Source organism: Oryzias latipes, chromosome 6 (assembly GCF_053564925.1).
Source record: "Oryzias latipes strain Hd-rR chromosome 6, Olatipes_Hd-rR_3.1".
Lineage (NCBI taxonomy): Eukaryota > Metazoa > Chordata > Actinopteri > Beloniformes > Adrianichthyidae > Oryzias > Oryzias latipes.
Window position 1 is genome coordinate 33,666,510 of NC_136242.1, and position 25,130 is coordinate 33,691,639.

The window sequence follows — 25,130 nt, forward strand, 5'->3', positions numbered from 1 at the left end:
CAGGAGCGAGTCTGAGGCGGTAATGAGTTTGTGTGAGAAGACGGGGTCAGGACACAGTGTGTGTGTGTTAATTAATCTGTTCCCGGGTGGGAGGAACTGAAGCGAGATGATGAGATTTAAGAGAGTAAATGGGTGTGTTGCACTCGAGCTGTCCTCTGCCGAGTGAGCGAGCGAGCGGGGTTAGAGGCTGGGCAAATGGCCGTCGCCATGGTAACCAGATAACTTCCCCATCTCCGAGTCACTCAGTCAGTCAGTCACGACGAGCAAAAGCCTGGGAAGATCAAACGGAGAGAACACGGCGTCCCTCCGGCACCTTCAAAGAAGACGGAGGTGGACGCCGGCTGATCTACGGAATGAGAAAAAACGCCAGCAAAAAGTTTTCCCTGACACGGCTCTGCGCCCGAACTGTGACGACACTGATGGCATTAACACCTGCCAGTAATGTGGTTAGATCCAACAGCCCGCTTGGAGGGGGTAGCACCTGCCCGCGCATTCTGCAGCACTGTCAGCTCGTCTCAGCACGCATATATAGGATCTGCTTTATTTTTTCCAAGGGACAGTCTCCGAGTCCAGGTGTGTGCCAGATCTGCTGTCTGTGCCCTGGGCTCCGGATGGCATCCAAGCCCCCATGGTAATCAGCCCACTCTGCCTGCTGTTGCGGCCCGCCTGCCTGCTCCTCCTCCTCCTCCTCCAGTGGCTCGTTTCCGAAACATCTGGTGGTTTACATGCAGCACACGCCACCTGCCAGACGCCTCGCAGGCAGCGGCACTGCTTGCCCCCCTCAAGTCCACCTCAACAGCAACACAGAGAAACATCAGCTCTGCCCTCAGACAAGGATGGAGCTTGTCTACCTGGGGTATCTGCAGCTGAGTCTATTTTAAAACGCTCAGTCATGATAACCTGGGACAACAGCAGGATTTTACCGGAGCATCAGAGCTTTCAAACCAAATGTTCATAAAAGAAACTAACAGCTTTTTGGGAATTAATTCAATTTAATCATAGAAGCACGAGGCATTAACATATTTGGATGTGTGTTTTTTTTTACTTATCAAATAACTTTTTATAAAACTATTGTGCAAAACAGTGTCCTTTTTATCTTCTTCAAAGTCTCTGCACCAGTGGATAGTCATAGTCCTCTTAAATTAGGAAATATAACAAGTATGCATAATTTAGACAGCAAATTGTAAGCTTACACAATATATATATATATACATTTTTACACAGACCTGGATTTTAAGTGCCCCTTACTCAATGATAACGAATAAGGCAGATTTTTTTTTTTACAATCAGCGAGGAAACGTAAAGGCTGTACAGAGTAAAACCATCAAAACAAAGAGACGAAATTCTGCAGGTTCTTCTTTCAAAGGAACGTTTCCATGAATTTGGCTACTAAAAAGGGCAAGTTTGAAAGGGCATTTTAAAATCCCAACAGGACTGTAGAAATGTAACACATGCAGACTACCAGCAACTGAAAACAAACGCACAAAAGTACAAAATAAATACAATAAAGTTAATACATTTCAAGTTGACGCTGACCTTCGAGTCAAAAGATTCACATCTGTCGCCTCCCATTTCTCAACAGCGGAGCCTCGCTGACACACAGTATACTCTGGAGTGAAAGAAACATTTTGGAATACACAAATCAGAAATGCTTTCAGGCCGAACAGACGTAAACAGCTTGTGCTGACATGTTGTAACAGTAGTTCGTGGCGTCTTTGTGCGTTTGGCTGCATTCAAAGACTCTTTTGAACGGTCCTATCAGGGACGTCTTCATGAATGTCGACTGCCTAGAAGAGCTTAATGTTTTTCTAATTCACACACGTACAGCAGATGGTCCTCCGGAGACTTGCCGTGGCTCTTGCTGAGGTGAAGTTTGATGGCGTGCTTGGTGGCGAACTTGCGGACGCAGAGCTGGCAGCGGTACACGGATCCGTTGCAGTCCTCCTCTGTTTGGGGGGACAGTAGGGACTCCAGGGGAAGGACTTTCTCACTCAGGGCAGTGGAGTCTTTGAAAGTCTGTTTGGGGGACAGCTTGGCCAGGTCCTTGATTCTGAACCCCAGGTGGGCTTCCAAGTGGCACACGTAAGCCGCCGGGGTCCGGATCTGTGAGGCACAGTCACTGCAGAAGAATGTCGGCTGACCGGAGTCCAGGTTCTTCAGGAACTTTGTTCTGCCTGTTCTTCTTAGCTGGTACTTGACATTGGCCAGCCAGTGGCTGATGGTGGTCATGGAGAGACTAGTGAAGCGAGATATGTGCATCCTTTCTTGCGGGCTGAGGTCGTTGATGATATACTTTCCTTCTGACGTCTGCCTCAAGCTGGAGGCAAACTGTGCCTGCAGGAGAAGGAGGTGCTGCGGGTTCCAGTTGGAGTGGCGGCCCTTGCGTTTGTGGCCGTGCAGGGACGGGTCGTCCTCTTCGCGCGTGGAGCCCACCACTTCAGTTTTGTCCGCTGCCCGGGGCCGTGAGGGAGGCTTGGCTATAGGGTGGGACTGGGTCAGGTTTCTGAGCATGTCCGAGATATCTGACAGGGCATTTTCATGGAGGGGGCTGCTGGACGTGTAGGGGGACACTACTGTTAGCTTTGCGGGGGTAACGAGCGAGATGGGGGAGATAGATGAGGCTGTGGATGAGGGCGTCAGGGGGGCCGAGGCTACGGAGCTTCCTTTATCGTTCTTGCTCTTCGTGAGGTCCATTGGCTGGTCGTCGCTGGGCTGACACAGACTGTTGTGAACCACGCCTTCTGGCTTTTTGGTCTGTGATGGGGGAGTGGCCACAGCAGCCTTCTCCGTCATGCTCTGGCTGAGCCTGGAAAGCAGACTCAGGGGATCTTGGTTTGGCAAAGAGGGCTTGGCTGCTTTTCCCAAGTGTATGTTCATTACTGACTGAAGAGCACTTAGCGGGTTGACGAAGGGCTGCTCAGGAGCAGCGTGAGCGGTGATGATGGCGGTGCTGCCTCTTAGTGTGGAAGCCAGAGGCGAGCTGGCTGCTGGATCCCTCCTGGGTTCTGTTGCTGGAGATGCCCTGTTGCTATGGCTTCCCCTGTCACTATTGGCTGGCGTGACTTCCCTCCATTCCAGAGGAGAGTCAACCTCTCCGGCCTCGCTGCTGCACGGAGACAGCTGGTTCTCCCTCTTTGGAGAAAGCTGCTTAACCCTCTGTTCTATTTTTGCTACCTTCTCCGTTACTTTTCTCACCAAATCCTCCATAGCCTGGAAGTTGTTGGTGGAAAAAGAGGAGGGCTGACTCAGCAACGGGGAGACGAGGGGCTGGTTCTTAGCGTAGGAGGACAACACTCCTTCCCCTCCGTTGAGCAAGAATTTCACGTGGGAATTCTTCTCCATGCTGCCTTGTTGGGCCTTGAGGGCGTTGGGGAACTGGTAGGCTGCATGGATACTCGGATAGCCCCCCCAGCTTGGGTTCCCACTCTGCGCCTTGTTGATAGCTGATGTCACAGTGTTTTCAAGTGATTTGAGAATATCTAACCCCCCCTTGGGGCTCTCTTTCAGGTCATCCTCTGTGAGATAGCTGTATTTTGAAATGTCATATTTCTCCTCCCTCTCAGCCTCCTCCTCCTCCTTACTCACACAAACTGGGACTAGCTTTTCTGTTTCAGCAGCCTCTTGTCTGGTGCACTCCTCCTCAACCTCCTCTTTTTTGATCTTTTGAAGAGGAAGGGAGGGGGCCGGGGAGGTTGAGTTGGTTTGAAGAGGTTGGGAGGAGAAGGTAGAAGGGGCGAGTGGCACAGATTGGACCTTCTGTTCTGGAGGGGTGGTGACCCTGACGGGGTTGGGGGAGGTGGCCTCTGGGAATGTTTTGATTCTCTTGACTACAGAGCTGTTCACCCGCAGGAAGTGTCCCGTCACCATCATGTGGGTCCTCAGCTCCTGCAGGGTGTTGTAAGAGTTGCCACACTCTATACACTTCAGGATTTGCAATTTATTCGACTCAAATTGCCACGTATAGCTAGCACCATTTTGGTGACCATAGCGGTGATTAGAAGTGCTGTGGGGGCCGGAGGAGGCTTTCTGTGGGGGTTCACTTGGGTCGGCCTTTGACTTGGGGGTCCCCTCTCTGGATCGGTGTGCAGAAGTGAGGTCTAGACCTACAAACCCTCTTTTCTTGGAGGACATGATTTTGGCTGCCACAGGAGCCATGGGCTCCTTCAAAGGCACTTTCTGGTAGTGTTTGGTCTTGATCATGTGGACGCTGAGGTCCTGCAGGGATTCAAAGGAGTGACCACAGTACATGCACTTCAAGACTTTCTGGGCATCTTCCTTGCCCTCCATCTCCAGAAGGGACCGCTTGCGTGGTTTGGACCAGCGCTTGGCGCCGCTGCCTGCCTTGTCCTGGTTGTCGTCCCGGTAGTGGCCCGTGTCGTTCATGTGAACCGTCAGCTCCACCAGAGTCTCGTAAGCAGCGCTACAGCCCTTACAGCGGAATTTGCTGGCCCCGGTGAAGATGGAGCCGAACAGCCGCGGGTTCTGCCTGTGGAGCTGGACCGTACTGAAGAGGCTGGGCTCGGACGGAGCCGGCTGACGGCTCTGAGGATGCTGCTGCTGTAACGTCTTTGCCACGGCAGACTGGTGCCAGTCGTAGCTACCGCTGCTGCAGCTGCTACTGCTGCTGGTGCTGCTGCTGCGCGCCGGCTTCTCTGCAGAAGATGAAGACTGCACCTGTGGGGGCGTGGCGTTCAAGTTCAGCGGCGACCACAACGGACTGGTGAGGAAGCTGGAGTAGATAGCCTTCATTTGCTCTAAGGTGTCTGTGCCTACAGAGGAGGTTTGGGAGTCAGCGTTCAGAGAGGATGCCACTAAGTTGGCCTCAACTTTCCCGGAGGGGCTCTCCGAGTCCGAGAGGCGCTCACTCGCCTCGCTCGCATGCGACTCGCTGTCCACCTCGTGTCCGGAGAGCTCTGTGGCCTCGGCGGATTCCTGCTGGCAGAGCTTCTCCTTGGCAGTCTGAATGGTTTGCTCCAAATCCTCCTCTTTCATGGGAAGGTCATCCCGAGGGACTGAGGGCAGCACTCCTCCTCCCGCTTCCTCCGCGTTGTGCTCCGTCAGCTCCTCAGGAGAGTAAGCTGCAAGGAGAATGGAGACAAAGAAAGAGGGAAAGAGATTAGCTAAATCGTAGGGAGTGAACACGCTATGTTAGAATAACTGAAGAAAAAGTTTCCCTACAATGTGTGCCCGAGGACTCCCAGGGATAAATGAGCCATCTGTGTGGGAGCCTTTAAAGCTGAGCTGAGAAATTACAGTCATCCCATTTCACCTCATCAACCGTTGAGGTGTTATTTTCCTCTAGGCGAGCCTGTATTTATATACTACCCCAGCCACACGGAACTTATGCCTCCCCTTTTCCTCTCTCCTTCCACTGGAAGAAAACAAAAAAGAAATATCTTGGCAAAAACATAATGCACCATTTTATTTATCTCAGGGCACAACAGCTTGAAATGAAAACTAAATCTGAAATTAATGAAGCCCAATCTTACTGTGGCATTCTCCTCTGGGGTAATAAATGAGTTGGATCAACCTCCATCTGTCAGTTAATATGTCTGACGCCTCTTCATCTGCCTCTTCTCCGATTACACACACACACACGCACGTACGTGCACGCACACGCACACACACATGCATGATGACACACAGGCACAAAAGCTAAAAGCTAAACCTCCAACAGAGGGGATGTCAAAGTTTGGTGGATGAAATGTTGACATCGTTCGGAATGAAGAAGTTCGTTTTTGATGTTGAGAAAAAATTTGATGTCCCACGTTTAAACTTTGAGTGACAAGAAAATAGCCCGTCTTCATGAAACAGAGAAAAGAGTAAAGCCAGACCCAGAGCGAAGGAGGGTTTGGAGCAGAGCTGTTGACCTGATGGCGATGCGTAAGTGGGCTGTCACTTTGGTGCCCGGTGCTCTCATGAGGGGAGATGATAAGTGTGCGCCTCCGCCTATGCAGATGTGTACTTCTCTTCCACATACACACAAGAACACGCATAAATTCCTGCATCCCACGGGGTGACTAGTCTTCCCCTCTAGCAAAGGCTCCCAACCCCCCCCCCCCCCCCCTGACCGCCTCACTCACAAATGGCAAACAGGGCCGAGGCCGTTTGGACCTCCAACTATTTTGGATAACATGTGGAAACTCCGACCCTCGTCGGAAAAGGTAAGGGAATAAAAAAGTCCCAATCCATTCATCTTTTGATTTATTGTCAAAGTGTTCCCAGTGGTCTTTTAATCACGATTATGCCGTTTTTAGCCAACATTTTAAATAACCCAGACTGTCGGTTTCTAGAACCTACTTTCTGCAGAGCGGCAGGAGTTCAGTAAACATTTGCCTCCGTCACCCATAACACTCTGTTTTTGCATTCTTCATATCAATTCAATTCAATTCAAATTCAAACAACTTTATTTATCCCTGAGGGGCTTTTCTGTTTGTAAGCTGCAGAGAGTGGCTTAAAAAAGTGCAATAACTTCCCTAATACGAGGACAGACCCAGTCGGACACGATAAAGAAAAAGAAGTGTAATTGCGGATTTAAGAAGCTGGACCGCCCAGAGTGCAAAGGTGATTTTCCTCCTCCGTGTTCTGCATCTAGCAGGGCGAAGTCTGCGAAGTGGGGGGAGCCACTCAAACTTATGATGCAGAATATGGGCGGGGCCCTGGAGATCCTGTGGGCTTTTTTGTTATTTGCCGATGGGATAAAGTGACATGTGTTCTGATCAGCTGCTCTGTAATCTTTGAGCAGACTTAAACAGTGTGTGAGACCGTTCTAGTTCTGTACAGTTAGTGAGGGAAACCAGCAGATGAACGAGAAGGTTATTCTATTTTCAGTGAAGACGTTGTAGAATTTGGCCAAAATCTCACTGTTTTTAACTTTCTCTCACACAGTGTTTGAGGAGAACTTCAGCAGATGGTTCCCCATCATCTCTTTTGTTTAGTTAATGTTGAGTTTGAAGCGTGAGCTGTCACTCCACTTCACTGAGAGTCTGTGAGCCTCTCTGTCAGACTCTCACACCCTCAACCTAACATTATTGCTGCAAGAAAAATGGTGAGCAACATCACAGATGTCCAGTCGTCCAGCTCAGACCAGGAAAACAAAGACGTTCATGGATCTATTAGTCTGCCAGTGGATGCATCAGAAAGGGGCGGAGCAGGGAGCTTGTGGCTCCGCCCAGAATATTTTCTACGTCACAAATGCACTACCATTTTTAAATTGGCATTTTTTTCATCTGCTCCTGATTTAGTTGAATAAAGAAATACTCAGAAATGTAATTTTGAGCTTAATTTTCTTTATATCTGTCCTCAAGTCAAAACATCATTTTCATCGGAATGGGTCTTAGATAAAACTTAAACATGGGTATTGATTTGGTCTGTACTTACAAATACAGTTGGGTGGAGAAAAGTGAGTAATATTGGTCTAATGTCTCATGTTTCCATGGCATAAACTCAGGAAGCAGCGATGTGTGTTTCATCCTCCAATCATTGCCTCAAGAACCTTAATTGAATCGTGACGTGCCTGAAGAGTCCCACCCCAATCTAGAACCTGTGCACGCACCAAACACAAACAAACAAAGGCACGCCGTGCGACTAAACCCTTCACCCCGCCATGTTTACATATCCAGTCTAAACAAGAATGTCATAGCTGAAAGAACTCTCATTTCCAGCACTAACAGCCAATCTCCAGGCAGCCGTGCGCCTGGCGCTGCTCTGATTTGGGCCCCGGGGGCAGAGTCAGCAGGCAGCCCCGCCGAGAGGCCAGCCTAATGGAGACCTGGCAGGTGCGGCCTACTCTCCGTCCTCCCGGAGATTTGGTTTGTCACTGGGTATCCATTACCTGCCACTCTCCGCTGATCGGCCCCGACAGCCCTGATCAAAAGATGTCGTCGGGCCCCAGTCCGCTCGGCAGTCAGTGGCATGTCGTTTGTAAAAAGGGCCAAGCAGGGTGTAAATAAAATGACATGATCACTTCCCCGGCCCCTCATGTTCTGGACACAATTATGATAATGTGGTGGCGGGGAGGAGGGAGGAGCGGCGAGGGGCTCATGCTCAGACATATCTGAACGTACAGGGGATTTATCTCCCTGTTTACCAGCCCTCCAGAGACGTGCTCCTTCCATTCACTTTCCTCTGCTCCTCTTTAAAGGAGAAATTTCAGCCGAGATGAAGAAGTTAATGCGTCTGCTTCCTGACTAACCGCTTACAGATGTCAGCTTACATCAGCGAGGCCTGTCAAACCGCTTAACCAAGACCTCTACTTTCAAACGTCCCCATTTTTAGACTGTTTGGTTAGTTCACAAAGATGCACATACCTACAACATCGTGTTGCATTTCGAGATATTTGGGAGTTTGTAAGGTTTACCCATTGCAGCCCTGTGGCTTCTTCTTCATCTGTCGTGACGCCCAGATAGCAGGAAAAGGGGGAGAGAAGTCCGAAAGGATCAGCAATAAAACCTTTAGAGTCAAAGCCTGCTCCCAGGCAATTTAAAATGCAAAACAAAAACCATTATGTCTGAGCACTATCTGTTAATTTAATCCCCAATGACTGATAATCCATCACACAGGGCGACAACCACATCCAATTATTCTCCCTGCCTTGACTGACAACAGAGGTGATTTATCAAGCTAATAAAAGGTGATAGGAATATAGAGGCTCCCTTAGAATAAATTATGAATATTATGAGTACAACAATACTTTTACATGCAGCCTTAACTAAAATGTAAATGTATGGTGGAGGGCCAGTGGATGAATCCTCTCAGTGTGGGCGGGAAAAAGGGGGAACATTTGTGCACGCTGGTGTAACGAAAAAAAAAAATCTGATCTTTTGCCGTGTGGCGTAAAAATGGGAATCATTTCATTCTGTGAATGGTTCCTTTGAGGAGGGGTGGGGGTGGGGGGTCGGTGCAAGAATGGAAGGAGGAGCGCTTTTCACAGCAGCAACATCTCAGTCAGAGCGGCAATAACAAACTCCCACAAACACAAAAGCCGTAAAGGAAAAGGCAGAAACGCACTTCTCAGCTTCATGTACACAACCTCCACATGATCATAAACAGGCTGTCGGTTATGACACCTGAAACCCCTCCCACACTGGAACGTGCACGCCGATTCAGGCGATGAGGAAAGACAGTGACATCTTGGCATGCAGAAGGCATTCTTGCGGAGGATCATTTTCATAAACATAAGGGCCGCAGACGAGCAGGGAGAGATCATCTGATAGAAATACTGCAGTGCTGCTCTGACAATCAGGGACACGATGAGGGCACAGACGGGGAGGGGGGTGTTACCGAGGAAGGTGCCGCTAAAGCACAAGCTCCCATCATGCCGTTGGGTTCTGCTCAGGTGATGTTTTCAGATGTTGCGTCTGCAGCCGGTCTGGTCGCTGTGCACAAATGATCTCCTGAGGCGCTTTTGTTTTTTTTTGCATTTCACCTGAGAGAAACCTCGTCTGCATAAACCTTCTTGTCATGACACAAACAGAAGACTGCAAAAGCCTTCTCTGTCCTCTCCAAACGGAGCTCTTGATCAGGAAGAACGCTCTCGATTTGGCCTCCACAGCTGGAGAAACAGCCGATCACACCCAACAGAAACAGGGTAAACAGGATGTGTCGTTCAAAACTACCTGCGTCTGACCCTCACACTAAAAAAAAAACAGTGTTGTCAGAGGCACCGGGATTAAAAAGGGAAAAAAATGAGGCTGTTCTCTGCGTGGACGTCACAGGGACAAGTTTTTCTTTGTGTTTGCGACTTTTTTGGCACAAAAAGGGTCTGACTGAAGGACCCCCCCCCCAAAAAAAACCCCACTTTTTTTATTGTTACAAATCAACATCAGAAGGTTTAAAGGAAGACAAATGTCACGGCTTCAAGATTCACAACTTTACTCATCTGTTGTCTGATAAAATAAAAAAAGAAGCAGCTGGAGTCCTGGGAGGTGACAGGAAGTTGTCTACATAGGTGGTCTCTTCAGTAATGGAAAAGCTTTTCGCTGCTTTCAGAATCCGGAAAAAAAAAAAATCATAATCAGAACTGGATAACAGAGAGATTTAAATAAAATGTAGGATATAGACTGAAATGGAAATGAATGAGCATTTTGACAGTTCTTAATCTCGGGTTTGATGCTTTATCTAAAGCAGTGGAGGAGAGCCTTTCACTGCATCACGCTGTAAAACGGCTGTCTTGACATGTGGACAGTGTTTTAAGTGGACCTTGACGGCCTGAACCAACACGGCCAATTGGGTGGGGTGGGGTGGGGGGGACTCCTGCTGACAGGAAACAGACTGAACACTACAGGACAGGAAGTCACCTCACCCTCCATCAACTACTGCCGGCTTGTGCCCGCTCTCAAGTTTTGCAGCTGTCCAAAACTCCTTCATAGATTCAAGTAATTTAGTCAAAAACAGCCCCATTCTGTCAGAACAGCAGCAGATCAGTGACATACCTAAAATGCCTTTCTCGTGTACACTCATGTCAAAGTAGTGCACTCCATCAAACTTAGTTCTTTGCCTTTGATCCTCAGGAGCTGGCTGAAAGTCCCATGAGAAAAACTGTAACAGGTGATCTGTGGCCATCAGAAAATCCTAACCCGTTCGGACATAAGTCTGTTCTGCAGATATACGACCCCAGACGGCGGCGCCGCGCGCTCCCTTCCTATGCGGGGCATCGGCGGGCCGTCACGTTCCGAGCCACCGTGGATGTCTGTGTCAGCTCGTGTTTGTGTGCGTTCTCTACCAACTGACGCGATTGTGAATGCACCGCGTCCGCCAATTGTAGTGCAGGATGTGTTTGATACGGGAGATGGGAAAAACAGAGGGAGATCTTTCTAGGCCCCAGGCGAAGCTCAGAGCTCAACCTCGTCAGCGCCCAGAGTGGGAGGAGAGAGCCAACAACAAGCCCTCAGCTGGCTGTTGTGTTATGGCTGGACCACAAAGCTGCCAGCTGCACACACAGCCCCCCATGACCTGAACGTTCAACCCCTTCATCCGACGAGAGACGAGCCGCAGACATATGCAGACCTCCTGCGTGGCGCTCCGGAAAATAGGAGGGAACGAAAGGAGTGAAGGAAGTGGCAGGTTGGAGCAGCCACAACAAGTGATAAAAACATGCACAACCTAAAACCACAGCTGTGGAACCAAGGATGAGAAGAAGGTGATGTTCCCGTCAAACACGTCTGGTTTGCTGATTTCCCCTCACTTCTCCTGTCTTATCAAAATCTGACCTGATCAGGTTTCTCAGCATTCATCCTCCTTTTCCTTCAGCAAAAGTTCAGACCAAAGCCACTTCCAGTAGAGCAAAGGTTGTAGGTTAGATGACCCCCCCCCTTACTTTGACGTGTTCTTCCTACCACGACAAAGGTGAATAAAGATGGAGAGGATTTCATGTAATCCATGGACACCAGTGAAGATCACAAATCATTGAAGAAAAAAGGTTCAGAGCTCTGTCTAGTGGGTCTAGATCAGTGTTTTTCAACCTTTTTTGAGCCACGGCACACTTTAACCTTGACAAAAATCCCGCGGCACACCAGCATCCAAAAAAAAAAAAAAAAAAGCAGAAATTCATGGTCTGTATTAATTGACAGCGCCCCCCCCCCAATCTCATGTGCGTTTTTGTGATAATTGTAGCCGGAAAAGCAGGAAGTTGCGGCTGTTTTTTCTAAGAGATGAAATGAAAGTTAAATTAGAAAATTTAGAAACTGTTTGTTTGTTGTGGTTTCAAGACGTTTCACGAGGACGACTCATTGTGCGCTGGGACACTGGCCCTTTAAGCCAATGCATCATGGGAGATGTAGTGTGAAAACTGCCGAAAAAGGGCAGAAAGACTCGCGTCTCTGAGCTTCATTGTTTTGTTCACTTGTTCCACGGTCTGACACCACATTCTGTGGAAAGCTACACCGCTAAAGACGAGCTTTAGCTGGTATTTCTGTTAGAACTGAGCGACTTCATCAGCAGAATTAAGAAAACGGAAGTGAAGACTTTGACCACTTCTGATTGGTCAGACTGATGACATGCGATTAAGCCTTAAAGAATGATTGGCGGAGACAGTTAAAGGGGCGGGACTTTTCCGCAAACTGTTATAGCTGCAGCTAAATCGCGGTACAGTCATTCTTATCAAAATGTCTTTAATAGAATTAAAAAAACACAAAGAAAAAGTAATTTTAAGATCTTTCATATTCCTAACTTCTCAGTGTTTTATCAGGGCCTGTTTGGATGAAAACAGAGCTGAAATCCTGGAGATGGAAAATGTTTTTAGATCAGTTAATGAGGGCAATTTCCCACGGCACACCAGTGTGCCGCGGCACACTGGTTGAAAAACACTGGTCTAGATGACCCAACTCCCAATGTTAAAGTGCCTAGGACAGTACAAGGGTTAAGGCGGAATGGAAGTTCAATGATCTCCAATGAAGTTGATGCTAAATTCCTGTCTGGGGGGGTAAAGAGTGAGGTGAGGCCTTCAGCAGAGAGCAGGTAGTAAACAGCCTGTTGATCTCAGCCCAGTAATGGAAACTATCTGGATGCACCTGAACACACACGAGGCATCTGCTGCACAACAATAGCCAGTCTGCTTCACACTGGTCCGGATTATTGTGTGTGTGTGTGTGTGTTTTTTTAAAGAAAGCGTTTTCTGCGGGAGGCTGGGCTTGTCCAAACGCCGTCGGATTTGCCCCAGCCTGTCCTCGCCGCTACAGGCAGGAAGTTGTAAAACTGTCTGAAGCTGGTGGGAGGTGTCGCGGGAGGACACTCAGGAATCTGACTTTCCTGTTTTGATTGTTGATGTTTGGTTTGACTGTTTCACATTTCAGATACTCTCCTGGTGTCGCCACGGCAACTGGAACCTACGCTCAGACCTGCGGACTAGGAGTCGAGAGCGGGGGCCACCGTGACACCCGTTTGAAAATTTAGAGGTGAAAATAATGATTCAAAACCCTACCGACCACTACTCAGATACAATATCTCATATAAAAAAACATACTTTTATTTTGAAGAGATTTTTAATGAGCGGTCAAATAACGATTACAGGAATAAAAGGTTTTATCCTGTCTCCATTCCAGAGGGGCGGAGCCTATCCCAGCTGTCACCACATGAGAGGCGGTGAAACCCAGACAGGACCACACAACATCAAACACTAAAACTCACACCTACACACAACCAGGAATCTCTAATCATGTTAAACTCCGTTTCTTTGGACATGGAGAAATCCCACACATCTGCAGGGAAAGAACGTTCCTTCTCCAGACCTCCAGAGTCCTTACAGCAGCGTCTGAAAGACTTTTTATGCTTAATAAAGACACCGGGTCTAACCTAAAGCATTTGCGAAGATGGTGAAAAAAAAAACAAACCTCTGGTGTTTGTTTTCAAAATAAGAGTTTGGGGGATTTTCTGTTGAAGTTTAAACTCGGTCAAAAAGGAAAAAGCAAACAAAGTCCGTTTGGAAAGTGGGACAACCAAATCCCTCTCCCAACACGCAGCTGCTGCCATGATCTCCTAGCAACGAGGAGGTGATGGACACAGCCTGAAGATGGATGGCCATCATAAATCACAGTGGTGCGTAGGAGGAGGAGGTAGGAAGGAGGGAGAAGGGAACAAGGAGAGGACAAAAAACATTTCTTTTCTTCAGCGCAGATGACCTTGCCTTCACCTCCCACTGTACTTCATTCATGACTTCTCTGGAATGAGGAGGGATGGCGACTATTCTGGGGGGAAAAAAACCCTCTCATAAAAAAACATGTGGAGCTTTGTCGTGATTCCACAAACTTTTTTGATAGACGTGCACCTTTCATGAAGCAACCCTCCAGGCAAGGCAATCTGGGTAGTGTAGTTGTGGGACAAACATCCCTGGGCTATCTGATTATGGCTTTCTGCTGCGGCACCGGTGTCTAGTAACACTCAGAGAGAGCGCCCGGCCATCCATCACGCAGTGAGTATCTGTCCAACCACACCCTGCTTCTTCTCGTCCTAGCTCTCCAGTTACAGCCATACACAGTCGGCCTAAATAATATTCTTGGTGATAAATGGCGCTATAAGCCTGGTATCCATCATTAATCTGATTTTTAAAGAAGCATCCATCTTGCAGAGAGCCTGTTAGGGCCACGGGAGAGCAGAGCAGCTTGGGTTCATTTAAAGGCCAGGCTGCTGCATGAGTGATACCTGTCAGGCCCGCTCATCAGGGAGCCGCACGCACACATTAGGCGCCATATGGCCCCCCGCGTGCACGCACACACCGCACGCACGCGCGTGCGTTTGTTGTGCATACATTATGAGTAAACAGCAACGAGTTTGTCAGACTTCCCCTTCATTGGGTTGTGACGTGGCATGGAGGAGCATTCTGTCACTCATCAAAGCGCAGCAGCTCGCTGGAACTCAATCCTTCCCGTCATCTCGACCCCCCACCCCACCCCACCACCCCTCCTCATGGGTTTCAGGAAAACTCACTCTTCGCTGGAAAATTTCTCACACGCTGACAAACAGGAGTTTGTGTGTCCCTCTCCTCTGACTCTGCACCTCATTCTTCTCCTCTTTTCACTCTCCCTCCCTCCCTCCCTCATCCACCTCTCTCTCTCCCTCTCTCCTCTGTGCGTCTGCTAAAGCCCGTTTGATAAATGACACATGTCACTGTGTCAGGAGCGAAGGGTGGGTCAGTGATAAATGACTCCGTTGAAAAGGAAATCGGCTCTTTGGCATGGCCGGCCTATTCTCCTCGTGGATTGGGTTTCAGGACCCCCGAAGAACGACGGCTCAGTTTCCTCCGAAAGTGCACACATCCCCATCAGGCCCTCCACCTCTGGGAGGGGGTGGCGGCGGGTCAGGAGGGACCTGGTCAGCTCCAATTGTCACCACGGTGCAGCTGCATCTATCATGGCAGCAGTGGGACTATTTTTTCAAAGCATCCGAACAGAAGTAGCTAACGGCTAACGGCGCTCACGCTCTTCCCTCCCTCCAGCAGCCCAACGCCACGGCCTGACATCTGCCAAGAGTGTGTTAAAAAGGAGACGCCCCCACTCTTCTTTTCCTCATCCTTCCCACCACCTCCTCCTCCTCTTCCTCCCTCTGTGCCCTCTTTCTTTCTTCTCCTACAGCGTCCCTTTCAGTCATCCGCTGGCAGGGTGGCACTGTTATCATTACACAGGCAGGATTTATGAGTCGAGGCCTATGGCGAAAACAAAAAGGCGTCTGTCAATACCTGTGGGAAACACTCTGTCAGCTGTCCTCCTCTTCCTTCTACTGGTGCTCACGGCTTCATTAGGTATGCACTTATCAGACGCATAGATCACAGACGTGACTCAGCCTCACCGGAATCCGGCTGCAGGACTTTCATGAGCAAACGTGGCCTAAGAGGCCAAAACGTTTGCCCAATTCTCACCTGAACACTAACTCCCATGTGGTTGTTAGGGCTTGACGTTTGCCGATACGCGTGTCCTGCAGTTGTTTGTCCCCGCACGGCCTCCGTAATCTTTCAAGTTGTGCAGCAGGAAGGCAGGGAGGCTGATTGTGTGATTGCTGTCAATAGTTGCGTCTACAGCAGCGTCACCGCTCCAGATGTGTGCACGTCTCCAGTTACTACGATGGCGTGCACCATGCCTATGTGATGCGTGAAGATTAACATACAGGAAGGGAGATGTTGGCGGTTTCCAGCAGGTTCCCATTTCTTTTACTCGTCGTTGAGAACCACCCGTTCAAACCCGAGTTAGACACACTCGCAGGGCTGCAACACCGACCCTGCAGAACGAGGAAACCAGCTTTGGTGTCACCCCCCTACCCCTCCAGCTCTGATGCTGGACTCAAATTCTGCCCTCTCCAAATGAGCAAACCTTATGACAGCGATGGAGTAAACGGATCAACCGACAGAACCGACACCGAGTACTGTAAACACCCAAATACTCCACAGCTCAGGACATTACAGAGAAAAAGTACCGCGCTACAAAGCCGGTGTCGAGTTCCCGTCACGGAGCGTTCTAGCTCTCCGCTAGCTTCAGGCCCCGACTTTCAGGGAAAGCTAATCGGCAAAGAAAAGTAGGGCAGCTTTCCCACCGCTAGTAAACTCTCCCCCGCCTGTTTACGTGAGCAGCTGCCCCTGGTTGTTAAGAGCACTCAGACCTGACCCAGGTACGCAGGCCCATTTGTCACCTGCAGCAGAAAATTGAGTTACAGCACAACCAAAGGCGAGTGGCTCTGTGTAATATCAAGTTGATTACATCAAAGTGGTGGCAAACCTCATTGGGCTGGGCACCCCGAGCTTGTCATCTCCAATCACAGGGCCTGTCAGGTCTCCATCAGCCTCACGGCTAATTGGACCAACGCTAATGAAGCAGGCAAAACAAGTTTTCTACCGTGGCGAGAGAAACCCTTTCAGAGACGAAGGAAAACCACAGACAGGCTAAGTGTGTGTGTGTGTGTGTGTGTGTGCTGGAGAGACAATGAGAGCAGAGCTGGATGTGTGTGTGTGTGTGTGGATTTTTCATGCAAGTCTCAAGGTTGCAGTGGGCTGACTCTCCCCCTAAGTCCCTAATCAAGGCCCATCATCTGTCATCCTTTTCTTTGCTCTCTCTATCACCATGCTCTGTGCTGCAATCAATTCATCATCACCCTTTGTGTGCCACTGAACAGTTGACAACTTTATAACTTGCAGCTGCACGGACTGACTGACAGGGGTGGAAGGGGAGCATGAAAAAAGTGGAGAAATTAATGGATGAATGAATGAACAAAGAAGCGTGGTTTCAGGGAGAAAAAAGTTGTTTTCTAAAAACACAAACCGATCTATATTACAGCCTTTTATTCCCTTTCGTCAACAGAGAAAGCAGCAAAAGGGAGCAGCGAGAGGAGATGAAAAAACCCGTGGCTCTCCCTGATCTGAAATCAGAAAGCTTTCAGTCATTCTTTATGTGCTCCCCGCGGCCACTCTGAGCCAGTGAGCATGTACATTAGGCTGGGGCATTTTGATGAAATAAAAGCCCAGGCCAGCTTATGGCTAAACAGAATGGGAGCACTCACTCAGCCTGTCTCTGATTGACCATTAAAGCCATTGATGAATGGGCCTGTCAGGGGAGAGACAATTAAATCAAACATGAAACAAAGCCGTTGTGACGGCCCGGTCTGACAGAGCAAACCCATTCCTCCCCTCCATTACATAGCACACTGCTCCTTTTACAACCCCTAACCCTCTCCTCCCGCCTCCTCTTCCCACTGTATGTGTGTGACTGTGTGTTCAGAGTGAGCATGTGCGCATGGGAGTGTGATGTTCTCTGCTGGGAGTGTGTGTCTGTGTTTGAGGGAGTCATTTCTCACTGGGAAACCACTTTGCCGACCCCCTTCTTTCACTTTTTTTGTACTCGAGTCACTTGACCATCACTGATACAGAGCGCGTATCTGCGCGTGCGCGCGAGGGAGAGGCAGAGAGTAAAAAAAAACAACAAAAAAAGTGGTGGAAACGTGACGTCAGGGGCCCGCAGCACATGTTGGGAAGTGATTTTCTGATGCAAATCGGGAAGGATCAGATCAAAGCCGCATGACAGCCGATCAATCAACCGTCAAATCAGACATGGCAACTGTCGATTATGGCTCATTCCAGCCCACGAAGCACCATTGTCCACGTCCACGGTGTTTATCTTAGCCCAGGAGGGAGATAGATAGTTTTTCTCTGTGTGTGCAGAAGTTATGCGCGCAGATCAAATGCGCGCAAAGCCCCGCGCTCCCCTTCACGGCACGCCTCGAGCTGCCACCATCGACCAAAAAAAAACGCCATTCAGTCCTGGGGGGTTGGGGGGTGTCAGTCACTCCTATTGATCCCGTTTAAATGAGAGTTAGACCTGCGACACGAGCCGAGCTGGAAGTTCGGAGAACAATAGGAAGGGAAAGTTTCGTGAGTCTCCGGCGCGGAAATATCCACGCCGCGCTCAGCTGGACGCTCGCGTTCTCACAGGTAAACGTCTGTTCCAGGTCTCAGAGGAGTGACGGAGCACGTCTTCAGTCAGAGGAAACGGAAATTCCGTGACTGGAAGTGCGCCGAGCGGCCGCAGCAAACACACAGCAAAGCCTCTTTTTACGCACAATCTGGTCGCTCCGCTTACCTGCCGCGCGCTTCGGCGCTTCTTGTTTCCTCCGAGGCATTTTAGGAGCGAGGTTTCCGTCAAAGACTCCTTCTGTCGGCGGCTTTAGTCAGTGTTTCATACAGCTCGCCTCCCCCTCCTCCGTATCCAGGAAGATCCACCTCCAGTCAAGAGAGATTTACGCCTTCGTGGAGTAGACTGCACAACATCGGGGGGTCCGACGGACGAGAAAACTAGAAATCATCGCTGGGGAAAAGCCGCCTGCGCGCAACAGTCACAAAGAAAAAGCGCAGATCAGCCCGATGGCGCAGAGACGGCGGCGCGCGGAGCTGCGTCCACCTCGGCTGCCTGGTCTGGCAACAGGCAAAGTTGAGGGATAATAGAGATGATCGCGTCACTCACAGCGGAGAATGGGCAAACCCACCGCCGCTCCGTTAACTCTTTACGTCTCAGAGAGGGGCGGGCACCTCCGCCTGCGTCCTCCTGTGGCTCCTCTCAGGAGCAGCTTGTTGTTCAGACGCTTCCAGACATGACAAACTGCAGAAACCAGGAACTCACCGGGGCCGGTTTACACACATTTGTGACGCAACATCTGACTTTGAAACGGAAACCCACTCCGTTTATCCCCGATGCTCTCATTTAGGTCACTCCAGGATTGACCTTCACGTTCCCTCAGGTTTTCATAAAACCAATAAAAATGCTTATAATCTCTTTACAATACATTTTTAGCATATATATTTTTTAAACTTTTAAATAAGCTTTAAAACCACATTTTTCCCTTTTGCAAGAAAACAAACACAATATTATTAACCATATGTTTTTAAATGTTTTATTTTTATTAAAAGAATAAAAACTTAAATAATCTTTAAGCCAAATTGTGCTGAGATATGTTAGTTAACATGCTAATCAAGAAACAACCATTTTTTCAGTTTAAATAAATCAAAACAAAAGGCAAATTTAATGGAAAGAGTAAATGGACATGTAGTTACAGCAATAGTTTGATCTTGAAGAAACCAAATCACCTTAAAAAACAAAAATACAACAATAAACCTTTTAGCTTCATTCCAGGTCCGACTTAGAAACTCTGGAAAAAGACACAATAATTCCACAGTCAGGGTCAAACAACAAACAAACCTAAAGGCTATATTACTGAAAATATATGTTCAGATGCAGTAGATTGTTATGGAAATAAAAATAAATTAAAAAGTGAACTGAAGTTTGAAAAGGACAGATTATTTTAAACACTCTTAACAGAGCTAGAAATAGCCAAAGGCTACAGTTCTCCTCTGTAGTCTCCTGGACAAACTAATCATCGCTCTGCCATAGAATGTCTTTTTATCTAAACAGAACACAATCAATCTCATTATTTTATTTACTTGTACTTTCAAATTTGCCAAAGAACACATTTTATATCCGTTTTTACTCTGTAGTACACGAGACTTCATAGATTCACATTCAGTTGGTCCATTTTCTACTGAAGATATTTAACTCTTATATCAGATAAATGCAACTTTTCATGGTACAAAATGAACAAGTTGCTGCTTCACTCTTATATTTGAGATGAAAGCAAAAGCTAAAGATGATTATATATATAGAGAGAGAATTTCCAACACATAGGAGTTCCAGGATCTTCTCCTCACAGAAGCAGCAGAGGATTGGCTGACGGCTCCTCCGTGAAGCAGCCAGAAGTTCAAAAGGACCTTAATCTGTTTCTAATTTGTCATTTTTGGGTTAAAAAAAAGAATTCTTCCAAAGCTTCCAAACATGACTTGCGCCTTGACCTTGCTAATTTCAGGTGAGCAGTTAAATGTTTGCTTTTATCACCCTGAAAGCTCGGCTGCTCCCACATATCCACATTAGGCGGAGATCAAAGTCGGTTCAAAGCAGCAGAGTTAAGTCTCGCTGCCTCAGTAATGAGTTTTTCTCCACTCCTACCCCCCCCCCTTCAGCCAGCTGGATTTCTGCAGAGTAGGATGGACCTCGGCGTCCCTGTGAGCCTCTGCTGTTGGCTGCTGACCCCCCCCCCCCCCCCCCCCCCCCCCCCCGCCTTCCAAACACAAACAACCAAACCTGCTGGAGGGCGGTGGACAAGCAGGATTTTCCCATCCCGGGTCTTCGGTCACACACATGCGTGCAAAACCGCACAAGTCTGATCGGGATCTAAGCGACTCCTCAGGGGCGTGAAGCCGGGTTGCTGTCATTTTAACAATATGAAATTATAACCCAGATGGGATGTCAGGGGTCTCCAGAAGAACACGTGAATATATTTCGTCCTATGGACTTAGCCCCATCCTGACCTCCCCCAGGAGGAAGAGGTAACCTGGTGACTGGCGTTTTTACAGCCAAACTGAAGCGTCCTCCAGCCCGCTGAAGACAGCAGGAGAAAGCAGGCGCGCCGAAATTAGTGAGCCGTCATGGTGACAGAAAGTAGTGGGGACATGGTGTCATCCAGCTACTGTATCGATTAACCCATAAATAGTATATGGCCTCTACACTGTGGCTCTCCCAGGCTTACACTGTAAATGGAAGTTATCTCGGCGGCGCATCCGTCTTGCTTTGCTGTACACATTAAAAGCCTGACATCTAAAAACCTCAACCTGTGCGGCGCATTTAGAGGAAGACCAGCGCCGCCGTTAACGTCGGTTTGAGTGTGACGCGCAAAGTCAGGGGCTGTTTTCCATGAAAAAGTACTAAAGTGTCTTCCAAAAAGCCATCTGTGATTCTGTCTCATGTCAGGATGGTCTGCTGCATTATTCCTCAGGATTATCATCTGACAGGAACGTCTGTCACGCTTCCATTGATTTGCACAAATTCACCCAATCAGTCTCAAAGTTGTGATTAAAAAGTGCGGGGCGCTTCCACTATTCCGCTGAAATCCTATGGCATAAAGGAGGCAGGCCTTTCAATTTCATCGCCTCCAGAACGCTCAAGTATTCACTGCGCTCTACTTTTTGCTTTCAAACTCTCAGCAGGAGGCAGGACTCATGGCATCCATGCACGCCGCTCCTGGGCTTAGATGTGTGCCGCCGGAGATCCCTCAGTACCAATGAAACTGCTTTTTGGCCGGGGCCCGGTGGTCCAGAGAGTGCACGCCGTCACTTCAGCGGTGCACTCAGCTGCCCTTTTATCTGGACCGTTTGGATCGGCCCGGTTTAATGATGTGGGGTCTCACTGCAAAGAGAGGAAAAAGAAAACAAGAACACGGAGATACAAACTCCTACAAACAGATCCAAGCAGGCCAGGCGGCTGCTTTGTGTGCTTATCTGTGTATTCATGTTGCTCGGTTCACGGCTGAGTGTGGGTGCATAATGCATGGCCCTGCTGAGAAGAGTGATTGCTTTATTCCTGCCTTTTAGGTGCTGTGGGGCCGGGGCCGTGACTTTAGGCAGCTGTATGGATGGCTTGAGGAGGTCTCCATCATTCATAAAGCGCGCTCTTACATGTAAAATTGATCTAGCAAAGAAACAGGGTGGCAATAGCAGTTCATCAGTCTTCCCCAACCACAAATCACCTCCAGGTGTCCCCCCCCCCTTCTCCCTCGGGGGGAGAGGTGACACCATTGTCAGCGCCGTTGTCCCCTCGGACAACAGGAGGGACAGGGCAGAAACTCTCGCTCGTAAAAGTGGCCCTAGAGTGCGGCGGGTTCGGACCGTCGGCAGCAGCAAATTACCAAGAGTGTCCGGTGTAAGTTGGGAACGTCGCTAGGATAAGTAGTGAGTAATTGTGACCCGGCATCAAATAAAAATCCCATTTTCTCATTTTCAGCAGCGTGTGGAGCAGATGAGGCTCTGCAAAAACGATACATCAGCTAATTTCTCAAGCTCCTTATTAGGTTAAAGAACAGTAGGGGCTGAAGTCAAACTGGCTTTATAAAGGATGCATAATTAAAGCTACCTTTACTCGCAGTGTTTAATATATGCCCCTCCGCCTATTAATAACCCCAGTCATTAATTTGTATAAATCAGCTATGTATGGCACAATGTAATTTCCACCCCTGTAAAGAGAATCGGTTAGATGAAGCTTTTGCCTTTGGCCTTGAGTTGCACATTACACTCATCTCACACACTAGCTCCTCCTCCTCACGCCGTTTGGACTTTTGTCATTGATCTTCATTCTAAAATAATCTCTTATCATTCTTCACTGTAAGCCTGCAGAAAAAAACCCTTCATCGGATCCTAATTCATTAGCTTCAGACTGAAAATAGAAAAACCTCAAGGAAAAAGGTGGACATGTGATGTTAACTCAGAGCGAGCACCTTCTGGATGCCTCACATATCCAACACTTGTGATCTTCCTCCAAGCTTTGGAGGAGCAAATGAATTCTGTTTTGGTGCTGAAACCCGGAAAAAAACATGTCAGGAACTGGATCTGTGGGGCCCAAAATGCTGGGCTGGCCCCCAGCATCAAACACCGGTAGCATATTTACACGTAATAGTCCATACTTAAACTGAGGCAGTTTCAAGTTTACTTTTTAAACTGTAAATTAAAAATGTTCCACTTTAGTCCAAAGAAGTATTCCATTAGTTTACTTCCTGTACTTCACGTATACTATAGCAGGGGTGCCCGCTACTTTCAAAACGACGAGCTCCAGAAAGCCCATGCTTATGCATACATCCACACAAACGACACTTTTTATTTGAATAAAATCATCTATTCTAGAATAATAATTTAAAAAGAACGAATTTATGTACTAAAATACACAGACGTTTCATGAAAAGGTCATTTATAGTGAATCAGACAATAATTATGAATAGAAATGATACATTTAAATGAAAATGTAAGATTACAACATGGTAAAAAAGTTCTCTTGAATTGGACACGTGTGTTCGGAATTGTCATATTAACGTTCCGTGTGCGTTCTGCGCCAGGTTGTTTTTGAGTGACTGACCTCCGACCTCGGGCCAGTCCAGAAAACACGAGGCACATTAGCAGCTACATCCACGGTCAGGAGTCTGATGCTGAGTGCCGACTCCGGTGTGGATCCATGCTCACTAGATTGGCAAAGACAGACCACAATGCATTGTGTTTGAACAATTTATAAACCGTCTATCATCAGAACACTGTGGATTCACAAATAGTCTTTGTGAAATCTTCATATTTATGAGGTTTTTACTTCAGGAAATCAGTGACGTCATATTTGCTGTTTAATTAAATATAAATGGATAAAAGTAGTGAGCATGGACTCCGAAATGTATTTACAGCAGGATGGTCACTAGATGGTCCTGCAGGTTAGGAACACACGTGTGCAGTGACATGTAAACCAGAGGATGTTGGATTGGCTGTTCTACATGTCAAACAAGTGATGTACTGCACTGCGAGGATGGTGATTGGCTAACAGCAAAAAACCCCAAACAACTGTTTTTCTCTGCTTTTGACAGCCGGGATCTACTCACACCTCCTTTGTGATCGACCAGCTGACCACAATCGGCGGGCACCGCTGGGCTGTAGTGTACTTACTCATACTCAAGTATACTTAAAGTAATTCAAGTGTACTACTTTTTTTCTATAGGGTGGTGGCAAAAATGTAAACATTTGATAAATAAACTAACCATGGAGAAAGGAAAAAGGTGACAAAGCAGATGAGCTGACCATGAAGAACTGAAAACCAGAAAAAAGTGTTGCACCTGACGTCGATACAGACGTTCTAAATTGTTCAGCGAAATCCAAAGTTCGACTGTCCCAACAAGGATTGCAAAACGTAAGACTTCCATAATTTCTGCCACTGGTCGCTTTGCCCCGCCCCGCGTAATTCCTGGCCAATGATTGAAGTGATCTTTAGTCACATGTTTTTTTTTTGTTGCAAGCTGTGGTTCTAAACAGGAAAGTCTGCTTGACGGCAGTGTGAATACACAGCGAACACGCGGTTCAGGACTCGATCCGGACCACATTCGTTTTCCAGTCTGAATAGACGCCAAAAAAAAAGCAAACTGACGTACACGACCCTGAGAAAAAGGGCTCTGAATTTCCTCTTTTTGGCTCTTATCAAGGCGTTTAGTTGAGTTTTCCGCTGGTGTCTTCATTAACAAACATCAACATTCACAGACTGAAGGGGGTCACAGAATGAAAAGGTCTCCTTAACATTTCTGAGAGCTTGGGCCCAGAGAGCCGACGAGCAGCTCTCCCTCCGTCACCGTCCAGACAGCAGAGGAGACGCACATGTGAGACGCAATTAAATCTGCCGTGAATTATGAAGAAAAATCCCTCATTTGATAGTTCCTCCTTTAGGAGTGGTAGATGACTCCACACACCGTTTCAATTAGCACTCTTCTGATTGTGGAGGCAGAACTCAGGCGATTGATCAAGCTTCTCTGTCGTCTTCTCTCTCCGCGCTCCATTGCCCAAAGAGAGCCTCTTGAAATATTCAGGTAGATTATGAATGGTTGCACTCCTCTCTATTTATATCCCCTTTATTGACAGTATTACATTTAGATGAAGTCAAGGTGAGGGATTTCATTTAAAATTCTTGCAGAATATTTGGGAGGAATGATTAGGAAGCGTGATGATTAACACGTTACAGGAGGAAGCTGAAGCTCCGGCGGCTGTCGGACTTTTTGCTCTGCCAGATTCTGAATGAATTTAGGAACATTGTGATAAGTTTACGGCCTTACTGAGGCCTTATAATCGTGCAGTTACCTTATTATGGAAATTGGAATCTATGTCTGGCACATGGCTCCTCTGATGTCACGTCAGTCTGCTTAGTGCTGTCAGCTTGTGTTTGAGAGAAGCTTGATTTCTCTCTATCCTCTCCCTTCTCGGGCGGAGAACATAAAAGAGAGGATGTTTATGATGGACGGGCAGCTTTTGAAAGTGAAGCATCACAGGGTGTTGGATGGGAGGGATCCAAATCAGAAAGGCTGTGATGTGATGAGACAGACAGGAACATCCTTTTCCACGTGTCGACATGTCAAGTAGGGAGAGACTTTGCAAAGTAGACGGCATCGCTTCTCTCTGAAGCGAAGCGGGATTTCACAATGGTGGAGGGGGTGGGGGGTGGAGGAAAGGCGCTGCAGAGCACGTGACCGGCTCCTGTGCAGCACGGCCTCTTTTTAAATCTTAGTTTCATGTTATTCATGTAAATAATATTTCTAATTTGAAAGTT

At 47.9% G+C, this 25,130-nt stretch overlaps 1 protein-coding gene across 3 annotated transcripts in view; it reads right to left on the reverse strand.

Annotated features, from left to right (window-relative positions):
- Positions 1-972: 972 nt before the first annotated feature.
- Positions 973-25,130, reverse strand: part of tshz3a (teashirt zinc finger homeobox 3a) — a 39,916-nt gene continuing 15,758 nt past the window's right edge. Inside the window, exons 1-3 of one of the 3 annotated variants that reach the window (XM_023956112.2) lie at positions 18,054-18,543; positions 5,179-5,371; positions 973-5,078 (exon numbers count right to left, since the gene is read on the reverse strand). In XM_023956112.2, coding sequence (XP_023811880.1) covers positions 1,798-4,992 — 3,195 coding nt within the window. In that variant the 5' untranslated portion in view covers positions 4,993-5,078; positions 5,179-5,371; positions 18,054-18,543 and the 3' untranslated portion in view covers positions 973-1,797. Of the gene's footprint in view, positions 5,079-5,178; positions 5,372-18,053; positions 18,544-25,130 lie in introns of those variants that run through there. The other 2 variants (XM_023956111.2, XM_078949423.1) reach the window with 2 other exon arrangements.